Source organism: Uranotaenia lowii, unplaced genomic scaffold, assembly GCF_029784155.1.
Source record: "Uranotaenia lowii strain MFRU-FL unplaced genomic scaffold, ASM2978415v1 HiC_scaffold_165, whole genome shotgun sequence".
Lineage (NCBI taxonomy): Eukaryota > Metazoa > Arthropoda > Insecta > Diptera > Culicidae > Uranotaenia > Uranotaenia lowii.
Genome location: NW_026597688.1, coordinates 24,223 through 37,692, shown reverse-complemented (window position 1 = coordinate 37,692; position 13,470 = coordinate 24,223). Strand labels below are relative to the sequence as shown.

Below are 13,470 nucleotides of genomic sequence, written 5' to 3'. Positions count from 1 at the left end.
GTGAGGTACAAGCTGAAGAAAAGTTAAGACAACTGGGGCCCAAAGGGCAGAGCGCTAGCCCATGAGGTGTATTTTTTTTTGCTGTTGCGAAAGTGAAAGCCGCCATTAACTGTGTGAATTGGCAGGAAAGTTCCTCGGAATTCCAAACATGTTTTCTTGTGCAAGGGTGGAAATTCTCATAGAGAAAATTAATTAAATATAAAATTTTCGTGTGTTGTGAATCTGACAGCGAGAATGAATTCTCCGGGTCAAATGGCAGGAAAAATAATCCTCCGGAAGAAGCATGACGGCGAGAAAAGTTTCTCCAGGGTCAATTGGCAGGAATTGTTCCTCCAGACGATTGAATGACAGCGAGATTTAGTTCTCCGGGGTCAGCTGGCAGGAAAGTGTTCCTCCTGATACGATACGATGGCGAGAATTCATTCTCCAGGATCAATTGGCGGAAAGATAATCCTCCAAACGTGTGACGGCGAGATCATTGTCTCCAGGGTCAACGGGCAGGAAAATTATTCCTCCTGATAAATGTTGGACGGCGAGAAACCATTCTCCAGGGTCCAGTGACTGAAAAATGTTCCTCATGATATCTAATGCCAACGAGATTGATTTCTCCAGGGCATATTGGTGGTATCAGGAAAAGGGTTGAATATAAATTATGAGTCGGTTCAATGAAGTTGGTCGAAACAGGTAGAAAAGATCACCTGTATTATTCCAATTGACTTTGATAGATTTTGACCTGCTTCATTTAACAACGACCTGATTAGTTTCGACCATAACATTGGTGCATTGAACATTTAACCGTTGCTTTTACCAGTAGAAACCAATTTCAACCTATACGATTAAACAAAGTTTATGTATAATAATGAGAACTCAATGAATGCCGTTATAGATGTTGAATTACATTTCTCAGAAAAAAACAAACTCAAGATAGGGACAGGTAGTAAAAACGATTATTCTTCAATTTACAGATGGAAGAATCCCGACCTGTGCCCCCGTTTCGTTGTAATCAAATTGAGTCAAGTAAGCTTGCCAAAGAATGGCGCTCCTGGAAGGAGTCTCTAGAGTGCTATTTTGCAGCCTATGGTATTGATGACCAGTATATGATGAAGGCCAAGCTCCTCCATTTGGGTTGACCAGCACTTCAGACCGTATTCAAAAATTTGAAAGACAGCGATCACATTCCTTTAGTCGCTGTTGTTCCCAAATGGTACGATGTCGCTGTTGAGAAGCTGGATGAATTCTTCGAACCACGTCATCAAAGTACTTCTGAGCGCCGTAAACTACGCCAAATGACTCAAAAGACGGGCGAGCGATTCGCAGACTTTATAATTCGTCTAAAGCAACAGATTGTGGAATGCGAGTTCGAGAAATACGGTTCAGAAGTCAGTCAAATTTTGAGTGAAATATATTTGACTGACGCAATCGTTGAAGGATGTTCATCTAACGAAGTCCGACGTCGTATTCTGTTGAAAGACCTACCTTTCGACGAAATTGAGGCACTAGGTATCGCCCAGGAAAGTGTGGAACACCAAATGGAAGCAATCTCGGCACCAACTGGAAATATCAACCGTATTGGACAGTCTTTGCGTCAAAGAAGAGACAATCATGCTTATCCCAGGAAAAGTTTCTCAGAACGAGCAGGTTTCCAAAGACCAAATTTGGATTCCTCCAGAAAGGTCGCATTCGAAAGACGTGCTACAATTGTGGTGGGCCAGGACACTTTGCCTCCTCCAGGATCTGTCCCGCTAGGGGAAAAATGTGTCCGTATTGTAAGATTTACGGTCACGTGGAGGAGAAATGCCGCAAGAAGAAAAATGACCAAGGCTCCGGAAATCAGTCTGGAAAGAATCTCAACAATATTCAACTGATTGCAAATGCTGTTCCTTTGGATCCTCCCAAGAACGAGGCCGTCGAAGAGAATAGCCAGGCGAAGGTGTATTACGCCTTTTATTCCGGGAATGAGTCAAACGTTATCGCGTGTTTGGTTGGAGGTGTCAAAGTCGAATTACTTGTCGATTCCGGCGCTGACGCTAATCTGATTACTGGCAAAATGTGGTCCAAATTGAAACAGGACGGCATACAAATCATTTCTTCTACCAAAGGCTGCTCACGAATTTTAAAGGCATACGGAAGCGATGAACCTTTACCTATTTTGGGATCGTTTGTGGCAGACATTGAAGTTGGTAAGAGAAAGATTAGAAGCGAGTTTTTGGTCGTCGAGAATGGCCAAAAGTGTCTGCTAGGGGATAAATCAGCCAAAGCCCTTGGGGTGTGGAAGGTCGGGTTTAATGTTAATACTGTACAAGGATCTCAACCATTCGCAAAGATTAAAGGAATACAGGCAACAATTCGTATGGACCCTAACATAACACCAGTGTTCCAGCCCATGAGAAGAATTCCGTTGCCGTTGGAAGAGTCGGTTCATCGTAAATTAGATGAGATGATGAAACGCGATATAATCGAAATCAAAACTGGACCAACCAGCTGGGTTTCACCTCTAGTAATTGTAGGTAAAGCAGATGGTCAGCTTCGACTATGCTTGGACCTACGTCGCGTAAACGAAGCTGTACAACGCGAACATCACCCTATGCCACTTGTGGATGACTACCTAGCACGCCTGGGAAAAGGGCGTATTTGGAGCAAGCTGGACATTCGAGATGCCTTTCTCCAAATTGAGCTTGCCGAAGATTCAAGAGATGTGACAACGTTTATCACTAACCAGGGCTTGTATCGTTTTAAACGCCTCCCGGTCGGACTTGTCACGGCACCGGAACTTTTTCAAAAGGCGATGGATCAGATCTTAACCGGATGTGTCGGGGCATTCTGGTATCTGGACGATGTCATCGTAGAAGGGAAGAACTTGCAGGAACACGATGAACGTCTTGATGAGGTAAAATGAATATTTAATCTTACAGTTACAGTGACTTTGTATTTAAAGAGAGAAAAATAAATAAAATGAATTCATTATCTAAAGTTGATCATTTGTTTTATAGATCATTTATCGGTTCAAAAAGCAAGGAGTGGAACTCAATTGGGAAAAGTGCCTGCTGCGGGTTACGGAACTTGATTTCTTGGGGCACAAGATTTCACCGCTTGGAATAAGGCCGAGTGATACGAAAATTCAAGCATTACTTTCCTTTCGTGAACCACAAAATGAGGCAGAAACTCGCAGCTTCTTAGGTTTAGCTAATTATATGAACAAATTCATACCTGGTTTGTCAACAATCGATGAACCATTGCGCAACCTCTTAAAAAAAGATGTGGTTTTCACTTGGGAAGAAGCTCATAGACAAGCATTTCATAAGATCAAAACTTGCATGACCAACGTTTGTACGCTAGGGTTTTATCGAATTCAAGATCGAACTGCCCTTATGGCTGATGCGAGTCCAAGTGGTCTTGGTGCAATGTTGATCCAATACAACAACGACAACGAACACCGAGTCATTAGTTTCGCCTCAAAGTCACTGACGGAAACAGAAAGAAGATACTGTCAGACAGAGAAGGAGGCATTAGCGATAGTGTGGAGCGTCGAACGCTTCCAGTACTACCTACTTGGGAAAAAGTTCGAAATTTTGTCAGACTGCAAAGCGTTAGAATTTCTGTTCACTCCACGTTCAAAGCCCTGTGCACGTATCGAACGTTGGGTGTTACGCCTACAAACCTTCGACTATCAGGTAAGGCACATTGCTGGGGTAGACAACATAGCGGACGCTTTGTCACGTCTTTCAGTTCTCGATGCTAAACCATTTGATAGCTCTGAGGAATTGTTCATTCACATGGTAGCAAACACAGCGGTCCAGTCGATGGCTTTGTCATGGGAAGATATACGTATAGCATCACAGAACGACTCTGAAATCACCAACATCATACAATGTTTAATCGATAATTCAATTGATAAGATTCCCTTGGAGTATAAAATTCTCTTTCAAGAGCTATGTCATGTTGATGGAGTTCTATTACGTGGTGACAGAATTATCTGTTCGATGCACACGGAAAAAATACTGCACGAATATAGTGGCGCTATCTGGTCCTGAGGAAGAAAAGCAGTCTACTGATTTCGCGACGTTTTACCACTGGGGCATGCTGTCAGACCAAAGGCGTTAGCAGCAGTGGGCTGCGAGGAAAACTATAAAGAACAATTTCCGCTCTTTTCTGCAGGCCTACAGTATAAAAGGCCCTGTAGGAAAACGCGTGGCCTCTTTTTCCGACGGTGGCGGCGGAGCAGTAAACAACAACAAACCAGCAGAGCATATCATAGAAGAAATTAGTGGTGAAAATTAAAATAGAAATCTGTAAATAGTTGTAAATAAATAAGTAAATAGAATATAAACTTAAATGTAGTGCAAGAAATAAATGTGGTGAACGTAAAAATAGAGAAGAATAAACTTACCTGTGACTTCAACCGAACCTGGGACTTACCTGTTTACTTACCTGGAAAGGAAGGAAAATTAGACGAACCTGAAAAGAAATTTGAAAGGAGAGGAAAACCAACGGCGAATAAAAGGTACTTCCGGTCATGGTCCTTCGAACCGGATGCCCGTCGAACTCAGGCATTGAAGGCGTCGAAGGCATTGAAATTGCCTCGAGAAGGTAATTAATATTCCAACCACCTCTATTTTGGTACGTTTTGTGCTCCGCTGGGAATTTATCTTGCAGATTAACGCACGTGCATGATGGCTACGGAACGACGTATCAAGTCGCTCAAAATGCGACTTCGAAGTATCGAGACGTCGTTCAACCTGATCAAAGTCTTCGTTGAAAACTTCGACGAAGAAACTCAGTCGATGGAAGTTCCCGTTCGGCTGGAGAACCTGGCCGTGTTGTGGGTGGACTTCGGCAAAACGCAAGCCGAGCTCGAAGCAGCTGATGTTGAAGACAATGCGGTGATGGAGCATCAGCTAAAGCAGCGGGCCCAGTTCGAGACGGACTACTACCGGGTGAAGGGTTTCTTGCTGTCCGTGAATAAAAGTACATCGCCTCAGAGCTCCCAATCTTGTCACTCCGGTGCGCATTTCCCTACTTCTTCGCAAATTCGGCTCCCAGATGTGAAACTTCCTGTTTTTAATGGCGCTCTCGAAAATTGGTTGAATTTCCATGATTTATTTATTTCGTTGGTGCATTCGTCGACTGAATTGTCCAATATTCAGAAGTTTTATTATTTGCGTTCATCATTAGCGGGGGATGCTTTAAAGCTGGTACAAACGATTGCGATTAGCGCCAATAATTACCCAGTTGCGTGGAACTTGCTGATAGATCACTTCCAAAATCCTGCACGTTTGAAACAAGCCTATGTCGACTCCCTTTTTGAGTTTGCTCCGTTGAAAAAGGAATCTGCAAGTGATCTTCATTCTCTGGTGGAACGATTCGAAGCTAATGTCCGCATCTTGAAGCAGCTGGGAGAGAGAACCGAGTTTTGGGACGTATTGCTGATTCGTATGCTCAGTATTCGTCTTGACCCCACTACACGAAGGGATTGGGAAGAATTTTCGTCGACTCATGAGGCAGCTACCTTCCCAGATCTGGTCAGCTTTCTTCAGCGGAGGGTCACCGTTTTGCAGAGTGTGAGCAACGTTCAACTGGATACTTCCTCTTCTTCGGCACCCAAAAAACCGGTTCATCGATCAGCAATCATCAGCAATGGAGCTACTCAATTCTCACCACGCCAATGTTTCGCCTGCTCTGAACACCATCCACTTTATCTATGCCAGACGTTCGCCAAGATGACCATCGAAGATAAAGACAAACTAGTACGCCGTCAACAACTCTGTCGGAACTGCCTACGTAAGGGACATCAATCGAGAAGTTGTCAATCCAAGAACTGCTGTCGAAAATGCCGAGGGCGCCACCATAGTCAACTATGCAGCACAGGTACCAGCCAGGGTGAATCCAGCAAGCCGAGACCGGAGGGCAATACATCCAGGGATTCTAACCCTACCAGCGAAGAAGTGTCATCATTATCTGCAGCAGTCGGGAAACTTCCCAAGAAGGGTCACCCTAACAAGGTGCTTCTAGCAACGGCCGTGATCAAACTGACGGATGATTACGGCAATACTCACTTCGCCAGAGCGCTCCTCGACTCGGGTAGCGAATGTAACTTCATCACCGAGTCATTTGCGCAAAAACTCAAAGTTCGTCGCACGAAAGTTCATCTGTCAATCTCCGGAATTGGTCAGTCATCCATTCAATCTCGCTCCAAGCTTCGCACCACCATTCACTCTCGAGTTACCGGATTTTCGACCATCGTAGAGCTCCTCGTACTGCCAAAACTCACTCTTAATCTGCCATCCGCCACTCTAGATATTTCTAATTGGAACCTTCCGAAAGAAATTGAACTCGCAGATCCTAACTTTTACCAAACCAACCCTATCGACATCGTCCTTGGTGCAGAAATATTCTTCGATCTTTTCAAACCGCCTGGCAGAATTCCACTTGGAGATTCACTGCCTGTTCTTGTGAATTCTGTTCTGGGATGGGTTGTTTCTGGGAAAGTTAACAACTCCACTGCTACCAGCTCCGTTATCGCCAATCTTGCAACCGTCGCAGATATTTATCGCCTCATGCAACGATTCTGGATCATCGAAGAAACAGATTCAGCTCCCTGTATGTCGGTGGAAGAAGCCGCCTGCGAAAAGCACTTTTCGCAGAACGTTCAACGCACCTCAGAGGGTCGATACATCGTTCGATTGCCGTTCAAGGAACCTGTTTCCAGCGTAGGCGACAATCGCAGCATCGCACAGCGTCGATTCCGGATGGTCGAGTCTCCCTTGCAACGAGACACCAATCTACAGGCTCAGTATCACGACTTCATGGCCGAATACGTCACCTTAGGGCACATGCAGCGAGTAGACACTTCTACTCCACCTACCCAGCAGTATTACCTTCCTCATCATGCGGTGATTCGCGAAGATAGCTCGACTACCAAGGTGCGAGTCGTCTTCGATGCTTCGTGCAAGTCAGGATCTGGCAAATCTCTCAACGACGTGCTCATGGTCGGGGCAGTCATCCAAGACGACCTTCGTTCCATCATCCTGAGAACCAGAATCAATCCCGTTTTGCTCATCGCCGACATCCAAAAAATGTACCGTCAAATCCTGGTCGACGAACGAGACACTCCTCTCCAGCGGATTCTTTGGCGAAGTTCACCGGACGAGCCTCTCAGCACGTTTGAGCTGAAAACGGTCACCTACGGCACAGCGAGTGCACCATTCCTGGCCACCAGAACCCTACAACAATTGGCAGACGACGAAAAAGCGGATTTTCCTATGGGCGCGGCGATTCTGAAGAGAGATGTGTACGTAGACGACCTGGTTACCAGCGGAAGGACTCCTGAAGAACTGGCGGAGGTGCGGAATCAACTTGACCAATTGTGCCGTCGAGGAGGTTTTGAATTCCGGAAATTTGCGTCGAATATCGAATCCGTTCTTGATGGCATTCCTTCCGAACGACGTGCACTTCATTCATCAGTCGAGCTCGCAGCTGATCAGACCATCAAAACCTTGGGGTTGCACTGGGAACCAGCTTCGGATCACTTCCGGTTTCAAATTCGGTTACCTGAACACTCTCGAGACGTGGTTCTCTGCAAAAGGTTGGCCCTCTCACAAATCGCCCAGCTGTTCGACCCGTTGGGATTGGTAGGCCCTGTCATCGTTACTGCGAAAATGTTTATGCAGACTCTGTGCAGTCTGAACTCCGACGACGGCAAGCCATGGGGATGGGATCAACCCCTACCACCATCTCTGACCACGTATTGGCAAAACTACTATGCGCAATTACCTGTCCTTGATCAGCTTCGAATCCCACGATGCGTCGTGCTTCCCGAATTTGAATCCATACAGCTACACCTGTTTTCTGACGCTTCAGAAAACGCCTACGGGGCCTGTGCCTACTTCCGATCAAAGGACTCATCAGGTTGTATTTCCGTCGGCCTTCTCACGGCCAAATCCAAAGTCGCTCCTTTGAAAAAACGCAGCATTCCCCGGCTTGAACTTTGTGGGGCTCTCGAGGCAGCCCAATTGTACCAGAAAATCTCCTCAACCTTCGGAAGGAAGTTCGAAACATTCTTCTGGGTCGACTCAACCACGGTGCTCGCCTGGCTGAAGGCGACTCCCTCAGTTTGGACAACTTTCGTGGCCAATCGGGTTTCAAAAATCCAGCTTGCAACAGTCGGCGCTTCCTGGAATCACGTAGCTGGTCAAGAGAACCCTGCTGACCATCTGTTTCGAGGAATTGACGCCAAAACGCTGATCTCCTGCAAACTGTGGTGGAATGGACCAAATTGGCTTCGGTCCGATGACTTTTTGCAGCTGACATCGCCATCAAGCACCTCCTACGAGACCCATCTAGAGTTCCGCACATCCAAACCGGTCGGCCTAACAGCCTCAGCAGACAGTTCCTTCATCGACACCTTTGTTGGCCGATTCTCGAAATACCAAACCATGCTACGCGTCACAGCATTCTGCCTCAGGTTGTCACGCAAGTCTCGAAGCGCAGAAGCCAGAAAAAGAACGTTCCTCTCAGCGACGGAAATTCGCGATGCCGAGAATGCTCTCATACGATTGGTGCAAGCTCAAGAATTCTCCGAGCACGTAGCAGCCCTGCAAGCATCGAAGCCAGCTCCAATCAGGTCCCAACTCCGATGGTTTACGCCGTTCCTGGATGCAGATCGCCTGATGCGTGTTGGAGGACGAATCGACAGATCAGCTCTAAATTACGACGCCAAGCACCAAATTCTTCTTCCGTACAATCATCGATTCTCCGCCCTGTTAGTGGAGTGCTTACACGAAAGGCATTTGCACGCAGCACCTCAATTGCTGCTTGGAATCATTCGATTACGGTACTGGATCACAGGGGCCAGAAAGCTGGCCAAAACAGTAGTTCATCGCTGCATAATATGCGTCCGAGCTCGCCCTAAATTGGTTGAACAATTTATGGCAGAGCTACCAAAGGAACGCGTCGTTGCTGCCCGACCATTTTCGGTTTCCGGTGTCGATTATTGGGGCCCGATCCTGCTCAAACCTCCCCATCGTCGATCAGCCCCAATCAAGGCATTTGTAGCGGTGTTCGTCTGCTTTACTACGAAGGCTGTGCATATCGAACTCGTTTTCGATTTGACGACAGCCAAATTCATCCAGGCTCTTCGTCGCTTCGTGTCTCGCCGAGGGCCACCATCAGACATCTACAGCGACAACGGGAGAAACTTTCTTGGTGCCAGCAATGAATTGCGAAAACTTCTGCGCTCGTCGGACCACGCACAAGGAGTTGCTGCCGAATGCTCCGATTCCAACATCAGGTGGCATTTTAATCCGCCACGAGCATCTCATTTCGGCGGATTATGGGAATCCGCAATAAATTCCGCCCAAAAACATTTCCTTCGAGTCGTCCGTGATCGTCCGTTGGCCTACGACGATATGGACACATTATTGTGCCAGATAGAGTGCTGCCTCAACTCTCGCCCGATTACTCCACTGAGCGACGATCCGACGGATTTCGAGCCGCTTACTCTAGGGCATTTTCTAGTGGGCACCTCCCTAAAATCCGTTCCAGATGACAACTACAACGACATCCCATCGAATTATCTTCGGAAGTGGCAGCAAACCCAAAAGCTGTTGCAGGACATCTGGCGTCGATGGCACCTAGAATATTTGTCATCATTAGCACAAAGATCTAAGTGGCACAACTCACCTGTGATACTCAAAGAAAATCAGCTCGTTCTTCTGAAGGAGGATGGAACTCCACCAATTCGCTGGCCCACAGCCAGAATCACCAAATTACATCCAGGGACTGATGGCATCACGAGAGTCGTCACTCTGCAGACCCCGAAAGGCTCTTGTATCCGTCCGGTGGCAAAAGTTTGCCTTTATGCCGATTGCATCATCGTCGGAGGAAATAAAAACACCGCCCACCGCTGATCAATAAGCAGCAGACAAAATTTGCTGCACCTCGTCAACTGCAACCATTCTCCGTTTCTGCTACAATCATCACATCACATCACACTTCACATCAGATCGGCGCTGAACTTGTTTCCTGTGGCCGATTGCATCACCACCGGAGAATCAAAACCACTACCGGCGTTGACCAATCAGCTACAGAAACAGATTGTCATCACACGGCCAAAACACTTCTTAACACTTCCGGCGGGTCCAGTATTGATGAACCATACAAGGCACTTTATTCTTTTGGATCAGGTGAGTTCCTGTCCAAAGCTTTTCTATCACTCGAAGGGGTCTACCGGGTCTATTTTTGCAGGCACCAAATCCTCCGTGAAAAAAAAAATAAAACCCATATCATGCAGCCACGATCCAGACCAGTCGAATGTCTCGCATCCATCGTTCGTTCAAGGCCTAATATTTGCTTGGATCAGGCACTTTCCAATCGACCGGGAAATAAAAACAAACAGCAGCCAAGCTTCAACCAGGTTTCAACGTCGAATGGTCCAGCTCAATCAATTTTCAATTTTCAAGGCCCTATTTTCACCTGGGCCAGGTGAGTCCCTGTCCAAAGATCCTATATTCCTCTTGGAAGTGCTACCGGGTCTTCAATTTCAGGAACTAACGAGACGAAAACACGACACCGACCGACGAACGAATCCACAACAGCGACCGACGAACGAATCCACAACCGCGACCGACGAGACGAATGACAACAAAACTGCGACCGACGAAATGAAAACGCGAGGTGCCGGCTCAAAAGTCAAAAGTAAACAACACCTTCACGCTGCGGGGGAAATAATCATCGGTGCCCGAGTTTTCAACCAATTGGATGCTGTCAGAAATGGGTATTTCTGAAGGGGCCAGTATGTTCGATGCACACGGAAAAAATACTGCACGAATATAGTGGCGCTATCTGGTCCTGAGGAAGAAAAGCAGTCTACTGATTTCGCGACGTTTTACCACTGGGGCATGCTGTCAGACCAAAGGCGTTAGCAGCAGTGGGCTGCGAGGAAAACTATAAAGAACAATTTCCGCTCTTTTCTGCAGGCCTACAGTATAAAAGGCCCTGTAGGAAAACGCGTGGCCTCTTTTTCCGACGGTGGCGGCGGAGCAGTAAACAACAACAAACCAGCAGAGCATATCATAGAAGAAATTAATGGTGAAAATTAAAATAGAAATCTGTAAATAGTTGTAAATAAATAAGTAAATAGAATATAAACTTAAATGTAGTGCAAGAAATAAATGTGGTGAACGTAAAAATAGAGAAGAATAAACTTACCTGTGACTTCAACCGAACCTGGGACTTACCTGTTTACTTACCTGGAAAGGAAGGAAAATTAGACGAACCTGAAAAGAAATTTGAAAGGAGAGGAAAACCAACGGCGAATAAAAGGTACTTCCGTTCATTATCATACCACAGACACTAAGAGACAAGGTCATGACTACAGGGCATGAAGGGCACCCAGGAATTTCCATGATGAAACAATTTATGAGATCTTATGTCTGGTGGCCAAAAATGGACATGGCTATCGAGAAATATGTGCGGAACTGCAGAGGGTGCACACTTGTTTCGGCACCAGATCCCCCAGAGCCCTTGCAACGAAGCCAGCTTCCGTCATTTCCATGGCAAATTGTTGCCCTTGATTTCCTTGGGCCTTTACCAGAGGGACAACACCTTTTGGTTGTTATTGATTGTTATTCCCGATTCATGGAAATTTGTGAAATGGAGTCTACAACAGCTGTAGACGTCTCGCGTGAACTAGCCGTTATGTTCAGCAGATATGGTGTTCCTCATGCCATCAAAGCAGACAATGCACCTCAGTTGAGTGGGCAGTGCGGAGATTTTAAAGAATTTTGTCAAACACATGGTGTTCAAATCTGGAATACAATTCCATACTGGCCGCAATCCAACGGAGAAGTCGAGAGGCAAAACCGTTCAATATTAAAACGTCTCAAGATATCCCAAGAACTTGGCAAAGACTGGAGAGCTGAGTTGCGAAAATACTTGCTTACCTATCATGCAACTCGTCATCCTACTACTGGAAAATCACCAGGGGAGCTGATGTTCGGTCGAAGAATGAATACTACGCTTCCAACGATTTCAATTTTTTCTGAAGATGAAGCGGTACGTGAACAGGATGCGGTAGTAAAACAAAAAGGCAAAGAATATGCTGATCACAAGAGGAGAGCCAAGGACAGTGGCATTGAAGTTAATGATCATGTGCTTGTAAAACGGATGAGGAAGAATAACAAATTACAAACTGAGTTTTCAAATGAAGAGTTTATCGTTCGCGACAAAGCTGGGACCGACACCCTCATTGAATCCACCGTTACAGGAAAGAAATACTCTCGAAGCTCTGCACATTTGAAAAAGCTCAACATTGAGAAACCGGATAGTGAAACACAGAATCTCGAAACATTGGTTCCGGTAGAGTCGTCAACAAGTCTACCATCGGTTGGTGTTGATCAGTCTGAGAAGGATACTAAAGTTGAAGATGAGATAACCACTAACGAAGAGCTTAAGGAAGTAAAGAAAAGAACAAGAGTACCACCAACAAAGTTTAAAGACTATGTATCGTTTGAATAAAGTTTTGAAGGTTAGCTTTCATACCTAATCAACCGATTCGTAAACTATTTCTTACCTGAATATCTAATAATAAAAACTCATTATCAATCGTTGTTTTATTAAACTTAAGGAGGGGTTGTAGTATCGCCAATAACTCTGGGAATTGTCTTGAATAATTAATTATAGTTACGTTATTTATGACCGTCGTACGATTACGTACTTCACGAACACTCCTGTAGAAATGACATCCGACGCAAGAGAGAGAGGATGAAACATTCGGCATTCTAGTGACAGACGCGAAGAGAGTAGCACGTTACCACTGATAAGCTGATATAATTCCCCCTGCGTAGGAGAAAAATTTTCATCGCCCAGGGCTCCTGGCGCCAACTAGCTCATCATTCCCTAAGCTTCGTTTCCCGATCATGTAATGATACCAATAGCTAAATTTCGATTTTTCGCAAATCATTCAATTTTCATTTGACAATTTGAAAATATTTTTTATGAAGAGTTATGTAACTCAGTTAGTTTAAATTTTAGTTTCAAATCGGATCAATTCCATTCTTATTGAAGAAGAGTTTATTATCTTCTGGCAATTTCGGCAATCATATGATCTAAAAAGTGTATTCTCTAATAAAGTGCCAAGACTAAACTGTTCACCAGAAGATCTTTTTTAAAGAACTGTGAATGTTTCCTCAATAAGATAAAGAACATTTCCTCTTTGAAAGTCTTTAAATCTTTAACTTTTATTCATTTGCTTAAATTAATTCTTAAACACTGTTTAACTTTTATTCTATTATATTGTGAAATTTTTTTTTTAAATTTTAATATCTTTTTTATTTGGAATATTTTTTTTCTAAATATGAAGAATTGTTTTTCATATGTAGGCACGTTTCAAATTTTGTTCCTCAAATTCAAAGCTCAATGAATCTAGTACATTTCAACCATCGGGACCTTTTTTCACTGGGAGGAAAACATAAC

The 13,470-nt window shown here is 45.0% G+C and overlaps 2 protein-coding genes across 2 annotated transcripts; both read left to right on the top strand.

The window, feature by feature from the left end:
- The first annotated feature begins 4,670 nt into the window (after positions 1–4,670).
- LOC129759488 (uncharacterized) lies at positions 4,671–10,781 on the top strand. The gene is made up of 3 exons (XM_055756959.1): positions 4,671–9,845; positions 10,001–10,181; positions 10,480–10,781. Exons 1-3 carry the CDS (start codon positions 4,671–4,673, stop codon positions 10,779–10,781), a joined length of 5,658 nt encoding a protein of 1,885 aa, XP_055612934.1.
- An 868-nt stretch (positions 10,782–11,649) lies between these two features.
- On the top strand, positions 11,650–12,513 carry LOC129759487 (uncharacterized protein K02A2.6-like). The gene has a single exon (XM_055756958.1). It carries the CDS (start codon positions 11,650–11,652, stop codon positions 12,511–12,513), a length of 864 nt encoding a protein of 287 aa, XP_055612933.1.
- Positions 12,514–13,470: the final 957 nt, after the last annotated feature.